The 15,350-nt window shown below is 56.8% G+C and overlaps 1 protein-coding gene across 2 annotated transcripts in view; it reads left to right on the top strand.

The window, feature by feature from the left end:
• Nucleotides 1-15,350, top strand: part of SLC4A2 (solute carrier family 4 member 2) — a 42,047-nt gene that overhangs the window by 22,683 nt on the left and 4,014 nt on the right. For both annotated transcript variants that reach the window (XM_039365739.1, XM_039365740.1), the window contains 14 exons: nucleotides 246-423; nucleotides 1,696-1,976; nucleotides 2,078-2,202; nucleotides 3,866-4,077; nucleotides 5,309-5,445; nucleotides 5,657-5,837; nucleotides 7,787-7,922; nucleotides 9,447-9,627; nucleotides 11,203-11,326; nucleotides 11,933-12,117; nucleotides 12,228-12,453; nucleotides 14,046-14,267; nucleotides 14,385-14,533; nucleotides 14,708-14,902. In XM_039365739.1, coding sequence (XP_039221673.1) covers nucleotides 246-423; nucleotides 1,696-1,976; nucleotides 2,078-2,202; nucleotides 3,866-4,077; nucleotides 5,309-5,445; nucleotides 5,657-5,837; nucleotides 7,787-7,922; nucleotides 9,447-9,627; nucleotides 11,203-11,326; nucleotides 11,933-12,117; nucleotides 12,228-12,453; nucleotides 14,046-14,267; nucleotides 14,385-14,533; nucleotides 14,708-14,902 — 2,532 coding nt within the window. The remainder of the gene's footprint in view (nucleotides 1-245; nucleotides 424-1,695; nucleotides 1,977-2,077; nucleotides 2,203-3,865; nucleotides 4,078-5,308; nucleotides 5,446-5,656; nucleotides 5,838-7,786; nucleotides 7,923-9,446; nucleotides 9,628-11,202; nucleotides 11,327-11,932; nucleotides 12,118-12,227; nucleotides 12,454-14,045; nucleotides 14,268-14,384; nucleotides 14,534-14,707; nucleotides 14,903-15,350) is intronic.

Below are 15,350 nucleotides of genomic sequence, written 5' to 3'. Positions count from 1 at the left end.
GGTGGTCCCCATGGGGTGCTGGGTGGGGGTCTCGGAAGCCACGGAGAGCACCTGGTGGGGGTCCCCATGGGGTGCTGGGTGGGGGTCTCGGAAGCCACGGAGAGCACCGGGTGGGTGGTCCCCATGGGGTGCCGGGCGGGGGTCTCGGAAGCCGCGGGGAGCCCTGGGTGGGGGTCCCGATGGGGGTCTCGGGTGGGGGGTCCGGCCCGGCGCTCACGGGTCTCGCTTGGCCTTCCTCTCGGCAGCCGGAGCCCCCCGCCTCGCCCGCCTCGGCGCGGCCGGAGGAAGCGGCGGCGGCGGCGGACGAGGAGAGGGACCTGGCCCGGGCGCTGCGCGTGGAGCGCTTCGAGGAGCTGCTGCAGGATGCCCACCCGCGCGGCGTGGACGAGGCGGGCCGCAGCTACAGCGAGGAGGACTTTGAATGTAGGTCCGAGGGAGGGGGCGGTGGGGAGGGGGCGGCAGTCTTGGGGGGGCAGAGGGAGGGGGCAGCTCTTCCCAGGGACTATGGGGAGGGGGCTGGAGGCTTTGGGGTTCAGAAGGAAGGGCATTGACTATGGGGAAGGGGGCTGGAGCCTTTGGGGTGCAGAGGGAGGGGGCAGTGACTATGGGAAGGGGGCTGGAGTCTTTGGGGCATGGAGGGAGGGGGCAGTGAGTATGGGCAGGGGGGCTGGAGCCTTTGGGACACAGGGAGGGGGCAGTGACTATGGGGAGGGGGCTGGAGTCTTTGGGGCATGGAGGGAGGGGGCAGTGAGTATGGGGAGGCGGCTGAAGACTTGGGGGTGCAGAGGGAGGGGCCAGTGACTATGGGGAGGGGGCTGCAGCCTTGGGGGCACAGAGGGAGGGGGAAGAGACTATGGGGAGGGGGTTGCAGCCTTGGGGGCGCAGAGGGAGGGGGCAGTGATTATGGGGAGGGGGCTGGAGTCTTTGGGGCATGGAGGGAGGGGGCAGTCAGTATAGGGAGGGGGCTGGAGTCTTTGGGTGCAGAGGGAGAGGGAAGAGACTATGGGGAGGGGGCTGCAGCCTTGGGGGCGCAGAGGGAGGGGGCAGTGAGTATGGGGAGGGGGCTGGAGTCTTTGGGGTTCAGAGGGAGGGGCAGTGACTATGGGGAGGGGGGTGCAGCCTTGGGAGCGCGGAGGGAGGGGGCCAGGTCTTCCCAGGGGCTATGGGGAAGGGGCTGGAGTCTTTGGGGCGTGGAGGGAGGGGGCAGTCAGTATAGGGAGGGGGCTGGAGCCTTTTGGGTTCAGAAGGAGGGGCAGTGACTATGGGGAGGGGGCTGCAGCCTTGGGGGCGCAGAGGGAGGGGGCAGTGATTATGGGGAGGGGGCTGGAGTCTTTGGGGCATGGAGGGAGGGGGCAGTCAGTATAGGGAGGGGGCTGGAGTCTTTGGGTGCAGAGGGAGAGGGAAGAGACTATGGGGAGGGGGCTGCAGCCTTGGGGGTGCAGAGGGAGGGGGGCAGCTGTTCCCAGGGACTATGGGGAGGGGGCTGCAGCCTGGAGGGAGACAGAGGGAGGGGGGGCAGGTCTTCCTTGAGACCATGGGGAGGGGGCTGCATCGGAGGGACACAGAGGCAGGTCTTCCCAGGGACAATGGGGAGGGGGCTGCAGTCTTTGGGGTGCAGAGGGAGGGCGGCAGCTCTTCCCAGAGGCTACGGGGAGGGGGGCCCGGTGGGAGTCACCCCGCTTGCTTCCCCCGCAGACCACCGCCAGTCCTCCCGTCACACCCACCACCCCCTCTCGGCCCACCTGCCCTCCGAGGGCCGGCGGAAGAAGGGGGCACCCAGGAAGGCCAGGAAGAAGCCGGCGGGAGCCAGCCGGGCCCGGGCCTCGGGGGCCGGGGAGACCCCCACCATCCAGGAGGAAAGCGAAGGGGCGCCGGAGGAGGAGGAGGAGGAGGAAGAGGAGGATGACCCCTGCGACACGGAGACGGAGCCCAGCCCACAGGAGGGGCTGCCCCACAGCTCGCCCGATGGGGTGCAGGTAGGGGCCACGGGGAGGGGAGGGGGTACGGGGGAGGGCAAAGGGGAGGGGTCTCCCTTCCCCCTCGGGGCTGACCCCCCCCCCCTTTCTGCCCGGCACAGTTCTTCCTGCAGGAGGACGACGCCGACCGGCAGACCCCCCTCTCCGGGGAGAAGGCTCCGCCCTCGGGGCCCGGGGCCGAGGACGCCGGGGGTCCCCCGGCGGCGGGGGGGCCCAAGTCCAGCAGGTGAGGAAGGGGCTTCCGGGGATGGGGGGGGCTCCAACGCTGGAAGTTTTTAAGAAGAGGCTGGACAGCCCTTTGCCTGCAATGGGATAGGGTTTCCCGCCTGAGCAGGGGGTGGGACTGGATGACCTCCAAGGTCCCTTCCAACTTTATTATTATTATTATGGATCATCGCACAGTCAGCCAGATGTTCAGACTGGATTTGGCATTTTGTCTACCTATCGAGTCCTTACCCAGGACCTGGGATAGGCAGATGTGGATGTTTGATTGTATTACAGGTATCGTCGCAGGATGGAAGCAGTTCCTAATAAGGCCGCCTTTTGCAATTGACTAATAGCAAATTTGTCAATGCCAATGGTGTTCAAGTGGTGCTCCAGTTGTTTTGGGATTGCACCCAAGGCGCCTATTACTGGCGCTTCGTCGCTGGAGGTTTTTAAGGAGAGGCTGGACAGTCAGTTGTCAATCAGATGGCATACGTTCTCCTGACTGAGCGGGGGGGGGGGGTTGGACTAGATGACCTCTGGGGTCCCTTACAGTTTCTATTCTATTCTAATCTAATATTAGCTCTTCTGTTCAGTAAGGATTGGACTAGATGACCTCCAAGGTCCCTTCCAACTTTATTATGATTGTTGTTGTTGTTGTTGTTATTATTATTATTATTATTATTATTAAGAGACTGGACAGCCATTTGTCTGAAATGGTATATAGGATTTCCTGCCTGAGCAGGGGGTTGGACTAGATGACCTCCAAGGTCCCTTCCAACTTTATTAAGATTATTATTATTATTATGAAGAGACTGGATAGCCTTTTGTCCGAAATGGTATATAGGGTTTCCTGCCTGAGCAGGGGGTTGGACTAGATGACCTCCAAGGTCTCTTCCAACTTTATTATGATTATTGTTGTTATTGTTATTGTTACTGTGAAGAGACTGGACAGCCATTTGTCTGAAATGGGATAGGGTTTCCTGCCTGAGCAGGGGGTTGGACTAGATGACCTCCAAGGTCCCTTCCCACTTTATTATTATTATTATTATTATTATTATTATTATTATTATTATGAGACTGGACAGCCATTTGTCCGAAATGGTATATAGGGTTTCCTGCCTGAGCAGGGGGTTGGACTAGATGAACTCCAAGGTCCCTTCCAACTTTATTATGATTATTGTTGTTATTGTTATTGTTACTGTGAAGAGACTGGACAGCCATTTGTCTGAAATGGGATAGGGTTTTCTGCCTGAGGAGGGGGTTGGACCAGATGACCTCCAAGGTCCCTTCCCACTTTATTATTATTATTATTATTATTATTATTATTATTATTATTACTACTACTACTACTACTACTAAGAGACTGGACAGCCATTTGTCTGAAATGGTCTAGGGTTTCCTGCCTGAGCAGGGGATTGGACTAGATGATCTCCAAGGTCCCTTCCAACTTTATTATTATTGTTGTTATTGTTATTGTTACTATGAAGAGACTGGACAGCCATTTGTCCAAAATGGTATATAGGGTTTCCTGCCTGAGCAGGGGGTTGGACTAGATGACCTCCAAGGTCCCTTCCCACTTTATTATCATTATTATTATAATGCTGGGGAATTTGGGAGAGGAAAGGAGAGGGGGGGGAGCCGGTGGCACCCGTGTGGCTCAGCCGGGGACCCTTTTCCCGCAGCTCCGACCTGGAGGACTCTGGGGGGGGCGAGGGGGGCTCCCCCCCGGGCCGCCCCCTCCCCAAAGCGCAGCTGGGACACCGCAGCTACAACCTGAACGAACGGCGGCGCATCGGGAGCATGACGGGCACGGAGCAGGCCCAGTACCAGAAGGTGCCCACCGACGAGTCGGAAGCCCTGACCTTGGCCTCGGCCGACCTGGACTACATGAAGAGTGAGCTGGGCGGGGAGGAGGGAGGGGGGGCAGGCAAGGGTCCCCGGGGGTCTCCTGGGCTGGGAGGAGGGGGGGGGGTCAAGCTGTCCTCCCAAGCGCCAGAGGGGGGGGGGGACACGAGAAACCACGGTCGGAAACGGACCAGAGAGAGAAGTGACCTGGCATGAAAGGAGCAAAGTCCGGACCGGGGGGGGGGGCGATTAACCGGTGGAACTGCTGGCCACCAGAAATGGTGGGCGCTCCGTCGCTGGAGGATGTTAAGGAGAGGCTGGACAGTCAGCCGTCTGAGATGGCGTACATTCTCCTGACTGAGCGGGGGGGTAGGGTGTTGGACTTGATGACCTCTGGGGTTCCCTTACAGCTTCTCTTCTAATCTAAATCTTAGCTCTGTTGTTCTGTAAAGGTCTCCCACTTGAGGAGGGGGTTGGACTAGATGACCTCTGAGGTCCCTTCGAACTATCCTATCCTATCCTATCCTATTCTATTCTATTCACTCTGCTGTTCTGTAAGGGTCTCCTGTTTGAGCAGGGGGTTGGACTAGATGACCTCCGAGGTCCCTTCCAATTCTATTCTGTTCTATTCCATTAATTCTATATTCTATTCCATTCCTTATTTCTATTCTTATTTCTATTCTATTCTATTCTTAACTCTGTTGTTCTGTAAGGGTCTCCTGCTTGACCAAGGGGTTGGACTAGATGACCTCTGAGGTCCCTTCCAACTATTCTATTCTATTTTCTATTCTATTCTATATTCTATTCTATTATTCTATTCTATTATTCTATTCTATTCTATTCTTAACTCTGTTGTTCTGTAAGGGTCTCCTGCTTGAGAAGGGGGTTGGACTAGATGACCTCCGAGGTGCTTTCCAATTCTATTCTGTTCTATTGTATTCTATTAATTCTATATTGTGTTCTATTCTATTCTATTCCTTATTTCTATTCTTATTTCTATTCTATTCTGTTCTATTGTTAACTCTGTTGTTCTGTAAGGGTCTCCTGCTTGAGCAGGGGGTTGGACTAGATGACCTCTGAGGTCCCTTCCAACTATTCTATTCTATTTCTATTTCGCCCTCTGTCCGTGCTGATGGGAGTGTGTCTGTGTGGTAACCTCAGGCCTGCAATCTGAGTGCAGAGACCCCCCCCACCCTCCTTGGAGGCCTGGGTGGGAGGGGGGTAGGGGTCTCCCCCGGGACCATTTCCCCCCCCCACCTTCCCCATATCCTCCCCTGCAGGTCACCGATTCGAGGACGTGCCCGGCGTCCGCCGCCACCTGGTCCGGAAAGGCGCCAAAGGGCAGGTGGTGCACCTGGGCAAGGACCGGCCGGAGGCCAGCGCCCGCCTGCGCAAGCACGACCGGAAGCCCCACGAGGTAGTTGAGCCGGGGTAGGGGGGATGCGGTGGCGAGTTCGAGTCATCGGACCGGAGCCCGGGTCTGCAAACCCTGCTCTTCAGGGGGAAGCTGCAATCCACCCGCCCACCCACTGCGGACCGGGTAGTTGGGTGGGTGAGGGAGTGAGTGGTCTCGCCGCTGCCGGCCCCCCGTCTGAGCCCGGCTCTCGAACCCAGATCCCCCCCCCCAGGTCTTCGTGGAGCTGAACGAGCTGATGCAGGACAAGAACCAGGAGCTGCAGTGGAAGGAGACGGCCCGCTGGATCAAGTTTGAGGAGGACGTGGAGGAGGAGACGGACCGGTGGGGCAAGCCCCACGTGGCCTCCCTGTCCTTCCGGAGCCTGCTGGAGCTGCGCCGGACCCTCGCCCACGGTAGGCGGGCCGGGGGGGGGCGCGACCCCGGAGGAGACCCTAAGGACCCAGAGGGCAGGGGAGGTTGGGGGGGGGTCTGAATCCTTCCTTCGAGCCCCCTTGGACCCTCCTCGGCCGGGGGGGGGAGGAGCTGTTTTCCTGCTGGAGCAGGGGGCTGGACTGGAGGACCTCGCGGGTCCCGTCCAGCTCCGGTTCTGTTTTCTGTTCTGTTCTGTTTCCTATTCTATTCTGTTGTTTCTTCTGTTGTTTTCCATTTTCGATTCTATTTTCTATTCTATTCTATTCTCATTATTTTATCTATTCTATTCTATATTTGTTCTGTTCTGTTCTGTTCTATCTTATTGAATTCTATTCTATTCTGTTCTATGTTCTGTTGTGTTCTATTCTATTCACATTCTATTATTTTCTATTCTATGATTTTCTATTCTATTCTATTTTCTATTCTATTTTGTTCTATTTTATTCTATTTTTTATTTTTTGTTCTATTTTCTATTCTATTCTATTTTCCATTCTATTCTATTATCATTATTTTATCTATTCTATTCTATTTGTTCTGTTCTATTCTATTTTCTATTGTCCTATTGAATTTTATTCTATTCTGTTGTGTTCTATGTTCTGTTGTGTTCTATTCTATTCACATTCTATTATATTCATATTGTATTCTGTTCTATTCTATTATTTTCTATTCAATTTTCTGTTTAATTATTTTCTATTCTATTTTCTGTTCTATTCTATTTTGTTCTATTTTATTCTATTTTTATTTTTTATTCTATTCTATTTTCTATTCCTGTTTATTCTATTCCTGTTTATTCTATTCTATTATCTACTATTCTGTTCTATTCCTTATTTATTCGATTCTATTCTATTTTCTATTCTATTTTCTATTCTGTCCTATTGAATTCTATTCTATTCTGTTCTGTTCACATTCTATTATATTCATATTCTATTCTGTTATATTCTATTATTTTCTATTCAATTTTCTGTTCAATTATTTTGTATTCTATTCTATTTTCTATTCTATTCCATTCTGTTTTATTCTATTTTTATTTTTTTATTCTGTTCTGTTTTCTATTCTATTTTCTATTCTATTCCTGTTTATTCTATTCTATTCGTGTTTATTCTATTCGTGTTTATTCTATTCCTGTTTATTCTATTGTATTCCTATTCTATTCTATTCCATTCCATTCCATTCTATTCCTATCCCATTCTATTCTGTATTTCTACTCTGTATTTCTATTCTGTTCTGTTCTGTTCTGTTCTATTCATATTCTATTCTATTCTATTCCCTATTCTATTCTATTCTTGTCCATTCCATTGTTCTATCCTATCCTATCCGATTGTTAATCCTATCCTCTTCTTAATTATATTTTAAATTCCATTCCATTCTAATCCATCCTCACCTGAGTGAGAAGGAGGGAGGGGCAGGATGGAGGGGGGGGGGCTTCCCTGAGGAAACCGGCTCCTTGTGTCTGGGTTGACAAGAGGAGAGCCGAGGCAGGTCCTTGGGGGGGGGCTCTGTAATCAGGGCTGGGTGGCGGAGCAAAAGCCGAGCCCTTCCTCCCCCCCCCCCCCCGCGTGGGTGAGGAATAATCCCAAAGGGAAACTGAGGCTGGCAATGGATCGGAGAGGAGAGCCGAGGCAGGTCCTTGGGGGGGGGGGCTCTGTAATCAGGGCTGGGTGGCGGAGCAAAAGCCGAGCCCTTCCTCCCCCCCCCCGCGTGGGTGAGGAATAATCCCAAAGGGAAACTGAGGCTGGCAATGGATCGGAGAGCGTCCGCTTATCGCCTGAAGGGAGGGGCCAGGAGCAGCCGACACAAGTGGACCCCACTGCCGGGGGGGGGGGGTTTTTCCTACGGTTCTCGCCCAGGGAACGGGGGGGGGGCAGTAGGTGCGGCTGGTTGAGAGTGCCCACCCTCCCTCCCTTCCTCCTCTCCCCTCCCCCCCCTGCAGGCGCCGTCCTGCTGGACCTGGACCAGAAGACGCTGCCGGGGGTGGCCCACCAAGTGGTGGAGCAGATGATCATCTCCGACCAGATCCGCGCCGAGGACCGGGCCAACGTGCTGCGGGCGCTGCTGCTGAAGCACAGGTGAGCGGGGTGGAGGTGCCCCCCCCCGCCCGGGGCCAAAGGAGAGAGGGAGGCAGGGAAGGTCACACACATGCACGCACGCACGCACCCCTCCGTCGCCCAGCCGAAAGACCCGGAGTGGGCCGGGATCGCCCCGTGTCGGGCCTGCCAGCTTCCCCGAAACCCATCTCCCTCCCTCTGGTTCTGCCACGGGGGCACCGCAGACGCTGGGCAGGGCAGAGCTGGATGCGCTAGTGCTCTCTCTCCCTCTCTGTCTCTCCTCTCCCTCCCTCCCTCCCCGTCTCTCCCCCTCTCTCCCTCTCTGTCTCTCCTTCTCTCTCCCTCTCTCTCTCTCTCTCTCCCTCTTTCTCTCCCTCTCTCTGTCGCTCTCCCTCTCCCTCCCTCTCCATCCCTTTCTCCCTCCCACGTCTCTCCCCCTCCCCCTCTCTCTGTCTCTTTCCCTTTCTCACTCCCTCCCCGTCTCTCTGTCTCTCTCCCTCTGTGTCTCTCCTTCTCTCTCCCTCTCTCTCTCTCTCTCTCTCTCCTCTCTCCCTCTTTCTCTCCCTCTCTCCGTCTCCCTCCCTCTCCATCCCTTTCTCCCTCCCACGTCTCTCCCCCTCCCCCTCCCCCCTCTCTGTCTCTTTCCCTTTCTCCCTCCCTCCCCGTCTCTCCGTCTCTCTCCCTCTCTGTCTCTCCTTCTCTCTCCCTCTCTCTCTCTCCTTCCCTCCCCGTCTCTCTTTCTCTCTCCCCCTCTCCCTCCCTCTCTTTCCCTTTCTCCCTCTCTCCCCGTCTCTCTGTCTCTCTCCCTCTCTCACCCTCTCCCTCTCCTCTGTCTCCCTCTCTCCCCTTTCCCTTTCTCCCTCCCTCATCTCTCCCTCCCTCTCCCTCTCTCTGTCTCTCTCCCTTTCCCTCTCCATCCCTTTCTCCCTCTCTCCCCGTCTCTCTCCCTCTCCCCCTCTCCCTCCCTCTCTCTCACCCTCTCCCTTCCTCTCCTCTCCCTCCCTCTCCCCCTCCCTCTCCTCTCTCCCTCTTCCCTTTCTCCCTCGTCTCTCTCTCCCTCCCCCTTTCCCTCTCTCTGTCTCTCTCCCTCTCCCTCCCTCTCCCTCCCTTTCTCCCTCCTTCCTCTCTCTCCCTCCCCCTCTCCCTCTCTCTGTCTCTCTCCCTTTCTCCCTCTCTCCCCGTCTCTCTGTCTCTCCCCCTCTCCCTTTCTCTCCTCTGTCTCCCTCTCTCCCCCTCCCTCTCCTCTGTCCCTCTCTCCCCCTTCCCTTTCTCCCTCCCTCGTCCCTCTCTCTGTCTCTTTCCCTTTCTCCCTCTGTCCCCGTCTCTCTGTGTCTCTCCCTCTCCCTCCCTCTCTCCCTCTCTATTAGCCTCTCCCTCCCCTTTCTCCCTCCCCCCTCTCCCTGTCTCTTTCCCTTTCTCCCTCTCCCTTTTTGTCTTCCCCTCCCTCCCTCTCCCACCCTCTCTTCTCTCTCCCTCTCCCTCGCTCCCTCCCTCTCCTCTCTCTCCCTCTCAATCTCTCTCTCTCGCGCTCTCCCTGTCCCGCAGCCACCCCTGTGACGAGAAAGAGTTCTCCTTCCCTCGCAATATCTCGGCCGGCTCGCTCGGCTCTCTCTTGGGCCACCATCACAGCGCCAACCACGTGGGAGACGGCGGCGAGCCCACCGTCACCGATCCACTCATTGGCCCCGTGGGTGAGCATGAGACGCGGGTGGACGTTGAGAAGGAGGTGAGCTTGCGCAGAGACCCCCTCCGCCTGCTCCAAGGGCAGCCGAGGGGCCCGGACCCTCTGGGTGAGGAAGACACACACACACACACACACACACACACACACACACACACACACACCCTGCGAGAAAAGGAGAGGGAGGGAGGAGAGAAAGTGCTGGGGGGGGCAGGCGTGGCAGCCAGCCCTCTAGGTGGTGGGAGTTAGCTGGTGATGAGAGGTCACCCGATCAGGAGTTGGATGGAGCGGGCCCAGGTTCAAGTTCACTGCAGCTCTCTGAACCAAAGGAACCACGCTGATAGAATCTTTGTGGCTCGGGTTGTGTGGCTGAGTTGCGCCCTCTGCAGTTGGATGGTTTGCTCGCAGACGTCTCGCGACCCCACGAGGGAATGTCATCAGTGTTCGAAAGGACGGCGGTTTGACTGTGGGGTCCTGGGGGCTCTCGGAGCTGGGTGGTTTTCTTGCAGACGTCTCGTGACCCAACTAGGGAACGTCATCGGTGCTAGAGGGATGGGAGGTAGGTTAGGGACCAACCCCTGCCCTCCCTTCCTGCGCTGATGGCGTTACCTCATTCGGCAGAGAAACGTCCACGAGACAACCACCCAGCTCAGAGAGTGCCAAAGGGACCTTGCGATAAGGGGGATCGGGTCCAGGGTGGCGGGTTCGAGTGCCCCCCTCGCCCTCCCCTCCCCTGGGTGGCTTCAGCAGGGAAGCCCGTCCACGCCCGAGGGAAAGACGGGCCACGAATTCCGTTGAGCGTTTATTCATTCCCTAGTCACGCCGAGTGTGGAAAAATCCAGCAGGGGATGAGAAAGCGGGAACGGGCCAGGGCTTCCGTCCTAGCCGAAGACATCCCGGGAAATTACTGCGAGTCCTCGCTTAACGGCTAGTCCTCGCTTAACGACCGATGGGTTTTTTAAGGAACCGCTTGAAGTTACGAGACCCGCAGAAGTCACAGAGCTCGCGGCCCATAAGGCACCCCCCGGCCTCCACACACGGTCAGGGACGCACGCACACACCCCAGGTCCCATGACCACACTCGTGCCATTCCTCGGTCATGTGACCACAGCTCATGATGGTTTTGGGCATGATTTTTTTGGAGGCCAGTTTCCTGCAAAAAAACAAAACAAAAACCCTGGTTACTTCAGGTCATGTGGGTGTGCTCAACTTACAACCCCAATGATTTACGGCTGTAATTCCAGGGTCGATTACAACTGTAAGCCGAGGGCTGCCTGCCTGCCTGGCTGGCTGCCCGCCTGTGATGGGGATTTCAGGCACATGGAGGCCAAGAGCCGACTCGGGACGCTGCGGGGAGGTTTCCCCTGATCTCGTGCAGACGGTCGCGCGGCTCCTTGTCGTGCGGCTTCATTTCAAGAGGGGGGCAGTCCACAGACCCCCCCCTTGCCCCCCACCAAGACCCCTCCCCCAATCCCCTACACGGGCTCCCCTACTGGGAGTGAATTAGGTTTGGGGCGGCTGGAGGAGAATCGAGGGGTGTCGGGGAGGGGCCTTTGCGGGGCGTCCAGCCACCAACGGATTCCGCATCCCATCCTCCCCACCCCACCCACCCACCCCTAGACCCTGCAGAAGGAGGTGGCCTCTCCTGTTTTATCCGGCACCATCACCCGGTCCAAGTCGAAGCATGAGCTGAAGCTGCTAGAGAAGATTCCAGACAACGCCGAGGCCACGGTGGTGCTTGTGGGTAAGGAAATGGGAGGGGGGTCTATAAGGGTCTCCTGCTTGAGCAAGGGGTTGGACTAGATGCCCTCCGAGGTCTCTTACAACTCTTATTCTGATTGATTGATGGATTGAAATGGTCTAGGGTCTCCTGCTTGAGCAGGGGGTTGGACTAGATGACCTCCGAGGTCCCTTCCAACTCTGTTCTGTAATTCTGTAAGGGTCTCCTGCTCGAGCAATGGGGTTGGACTAGATGACCTCCCAGGTCCCTTACAGCTCTTATTCTGATTGATTGATGGATTGAAATGGTCTAGGGTCTCCTGCTTGAGCAGGGGGTTGGACTAGATGACCTCTGAGGTCCCTTCCAACTCTGTCATTCTGTGATTCTGTAAAGGTCTCCTGCCTGAGCAGGGGGTTGGACTAGATGACCTCCGAGGTCCCTTCCAACTCTTATTCTAGGATTCTGTAAGGGTATTCTGCTCGAGCAGGGGGTTGGACTAGATAACCTCCGAGGTCCCTTCCAACTCTATGATTCTCTTATTCTTACTGGGCTCTCTACCCCCGGAGAGGTCTTGGGGGGAGGGGGGCCAGGCCCGGTCAGACACCTTAACCCTCCCTCCGCCTCCTGCAGGCTGCGTGCAGTTCCTGGACCAGCCCACCATGGCCTTCGTGCGGCTGCAGGAGGCAGCCCAGCTGGAGTCCGTGCTGGAGGTGCCGGTGCCGGTCCGCTTCCTCTTCGTGCTGCTGGGCCCGAGCAGCGCCAACATGGACTACCACGAGATCGGTCGCTCCATCTCCACCCTCATGTCCGACAAGGTAGACTCCCGGCCGCGGCGTTGCGGCGTTGCGGGAGGGAGGGGGGCTCTTCCGAAAGGACCCTCGGTCTCCAACGTCGCCCCCTCCCTCTTTGCGCTTGGGGTCCCCAGCAATTCCACGAGGCGGCCTACCTGGCCGACGACCGCCAGGACCTGCTCCAGGCCATCAACGAGTTCCTGGACTGCAGCGTGGTGCTGCCCCCCTCGGAGGTGCAGGGCGACGAGCTGCTGCGGAGCGTGGCCCACTTCCAGCGAGAGATGCTGCGGCGGAGGGAAGAGCAAGAACGGCGGCTGCTGGCCGGGGCCGCCCTGGAGCCCAAGTCGCCGGAGGAGAAAGGTAGGCCGGGACCCCCCCCCCCACCCTGCCGCGGACCCTCGCTTCGGCTTCGAGCACGAGGCTGGGGAGTCGCATTTCACCCCCAAAGTGGGCCAGCATAGCGGTCCTCTGGGCATTCCTCACAATGGAGGGGGTCCCACTGATGGAACCCCCCCCCCAAGGTTCCGCCCTGCTTTTAAACAAATTGTAAAAGTCGGACGATACACACCGTTCAATAATAATAACGAGAACCATAACCATAAGAGTCCTCAAGTTATGACCCCAACTGAGCCCAACTTTTATGTGGCCGAGACATTTGTCCAGCGGGTTTTGCCCAATTTTACGGACTTCCTCGCCACCATTGGGAGTCGCATTGCTGCTTATGTCACTAAGTGAATCTGACTCGCCCGTCGGCTTTGCTCGTCCGGAACCCGGGACGCCGCAACTGCCGTTAATACGAGTCGGTGGCCAAGCGTCTGCATTTTGATCCTGTGACCGGGGGGCGGGGAGGTGTGCTGCAACGGTCGTAACCATAAGTCAACTTTGTCAGTGCCGTCGTCACTTTGAACGGTGGCTCAATGAAGTGTCGTAAGCCGAGGACGGCCTGTCTCTAGTCCTTCCCAAGGACACGGGACAGGCGGATGTGGTGGTTTGATGGTGTGAAAGGGGAGATCAGCTGCTGCACGTCAAGCTGCCTTCCGCCATTGGTGGACATTGACAAACATCCCCATCAGTCAATTGCAAAAGGCTGCCTGATCTGGAGCAGCTGAAATCCAGAATGGAGAAAGAATGTAGCTCAAGGTTGAAATTAGGGTCCTGGGGGGGTCTCTCTGAGCTGGGGGGCTCCCTTGCAGACGTTTCATGGGGTCGCGATGGGTCGGACACAACTTCGCAATTAACAACAACAAGAAGGGAGGGGAGGGAGGGAAAGACTGTCCTTGCGTCTGGTGGTTTTGGCGGGTAGGGCCCCATAGCATCGCCTTGGGAGGAGTTGAAACAGGTTTACGTCCAGAATGCGAGGGGGTCTACAGATATTTTCACAGCCCTCTCTCTTACTCGTGCGGTACACCAGTCCTCAACGGAAGGCAAGGCTGATTGCACGATGGTTTCTTCCCGCAGTCCTAACTCTCCGTTGAAATCTGTACTTTCGCCCTGTTCGGTTGCCGGGCCGAACCCGAGAATTATAGAGGTGTAGGTGACAGACACCGTAATTCCTCCTCGGCGGAAGCAGATCAGCAGATCCTTGAGTTAAGGTTTAGCACAACGATCCAATTGTGGACCGTTGCGGTAGCTGGGGTGGTCCTACAGCGTCGAGTTGGAAACGAGCTGTTTCCACCGGAGCGGAAAGGGTGTTTCCCCAACAGCAGAGGAACAAATGATGGTTTGGGGAGACTCCAGTGCTAATGATTGCTTGTTAGCCATTTGGGGGGGGGGCTCCTCCATTTCGTCTGTCTACAAAACACAATACGGTCTGTTCCGGCTGATTGGCCCATATTTTCTCACCCTACACATACACGACCCTCTTGCAAGTTGGGCTCTTGTTATCACGGTGTGGTGGGATGAGGGGCTCTGGCAGACCCGCTCCCTCCCCTGATTCTCCTTTGCACCCCCAGCCCTGCTGAAGCTGAAGGTGGAGGAGGAGGAAGACGAGTTGGAAGGTGACCCGCTTCAACGCACCGGTCGACTCTTTGGGGGGCTCGTCCGGGACGTCCGTCGGCGTTACCCCAAGTATCTCAGCGATTTCCGGGATGCCCTGGACCCCCAGTGCCTGGCAGCCGTCATCTTCATCTACTTCGCGGCCCTCTCGCCCGCCATCACCTTTGGGGGGCTGCTGGGTGAGCAAAGGAGGGGGCTGGCTTCGGTGGGCCCGGGACTGGCTCGAAGGCCGCAAGGAAGCCGGGGCTCGGGGACCCCCAATGAACCTGGGCTCCCCCCACTGTCTTCTCCTCCAGGCGAGAAGACCAAGGGGCTGATTGGGGTGTCGGAGCTGATCATCTCCACAGCCATCCAGGGCATCCTCTTCTGCCTCCTGGGGGCTCAGCCACTGCTGGTCATCGGCTTCTCGGGGCCCCTCCTGGTCTTTGAGGAAGCCTTTTTCACGGTGAGTTTGAGGGGCCGCCCGGATTACCCGGTCTGCCTGCGGAGGGGCATCTTCTCGGCCGTCGCCTCTCCGCCGCGTCGCCTAAACCAGAGGTGGGAGGCTCTCGGCCCCTTGGGAGCAGGACCCCTTTGGCCCTCGAGCCGCTGAGAACTTTGTCCATCTGCCCGTGGGCAGTTCTGCAACTCGCACGGCCTGGAGTACCTGGTGGGCCGCGTCTGGATCGGCTTCTGGCTCGTCCTGATCGTGCTGGCCATCGTGGCCTTTGAGGGCAGCTTCCTGGTGCGCTTCGTCTCCCGCTTCACCCAGGAGATCTTTGCCTTCCTCATCTCCCTCATCTTCATCTACGAGACTTTCTTCAAGCTCATCAAGGTGACCGGAGGGGTGGAGGGGAGGGTGCCACGGGCGAGATGGGAGGGGAAGGCCTGAGAATCAAGCGGTCTGGCTGGAAAGAGGCTGGGCAGCTCCGCAATGGTGCCCTGGATCACGGATCGGCAACCTGTGGCTCCCAGCCTCCTCTCTCTCTCTCTCTCTCTCTCTCTCTCTCTCTCTCTCTCTCTCTCTCTCTCTCTCTCTCTCTCTCTCTCTCCATGTAAAAAAGAGAGTGGCCTCACCCTGTTCGTTGAGCTGACAAGCTTATTGGGCGGGGCTCCTCCCTTTGCTGCGTCTCAGCAGGAAGCAGGGAGAGGAGGTGAGAGCCAGCCCAATAATGTGTGTTAGCTTGTTACAGAACAGTCTGAAGCCAGCTTGCCAGGTGAGCAGAAGATCAGAGAGAGGGAGGGAGAGAGAGAGAGGGAGAAAGAGAGAAAAGGGGAGGGGA

Source organism: Crotalus tigris, unplaced genomic scaffold (genome assembly GCF_016545835.1).
Source record: "Crotalus tigris isolate CLP2741 ecotype Arizona unplaced genomic scaffold, ASM1654583v1 scf7180000020177.261782, whole genome shotgun sequence".
NCBI lineage: Eukaryota > Metazoa > Chordata > Lepidosauria > Squamata > Viperidae > Crotalus > Crotalus tigris.
The sequence above is the reverse complement of the archived record's forward strand: the minus strand, read 5'-3'. Positions and strand labels throughout refer to the sequence as shown.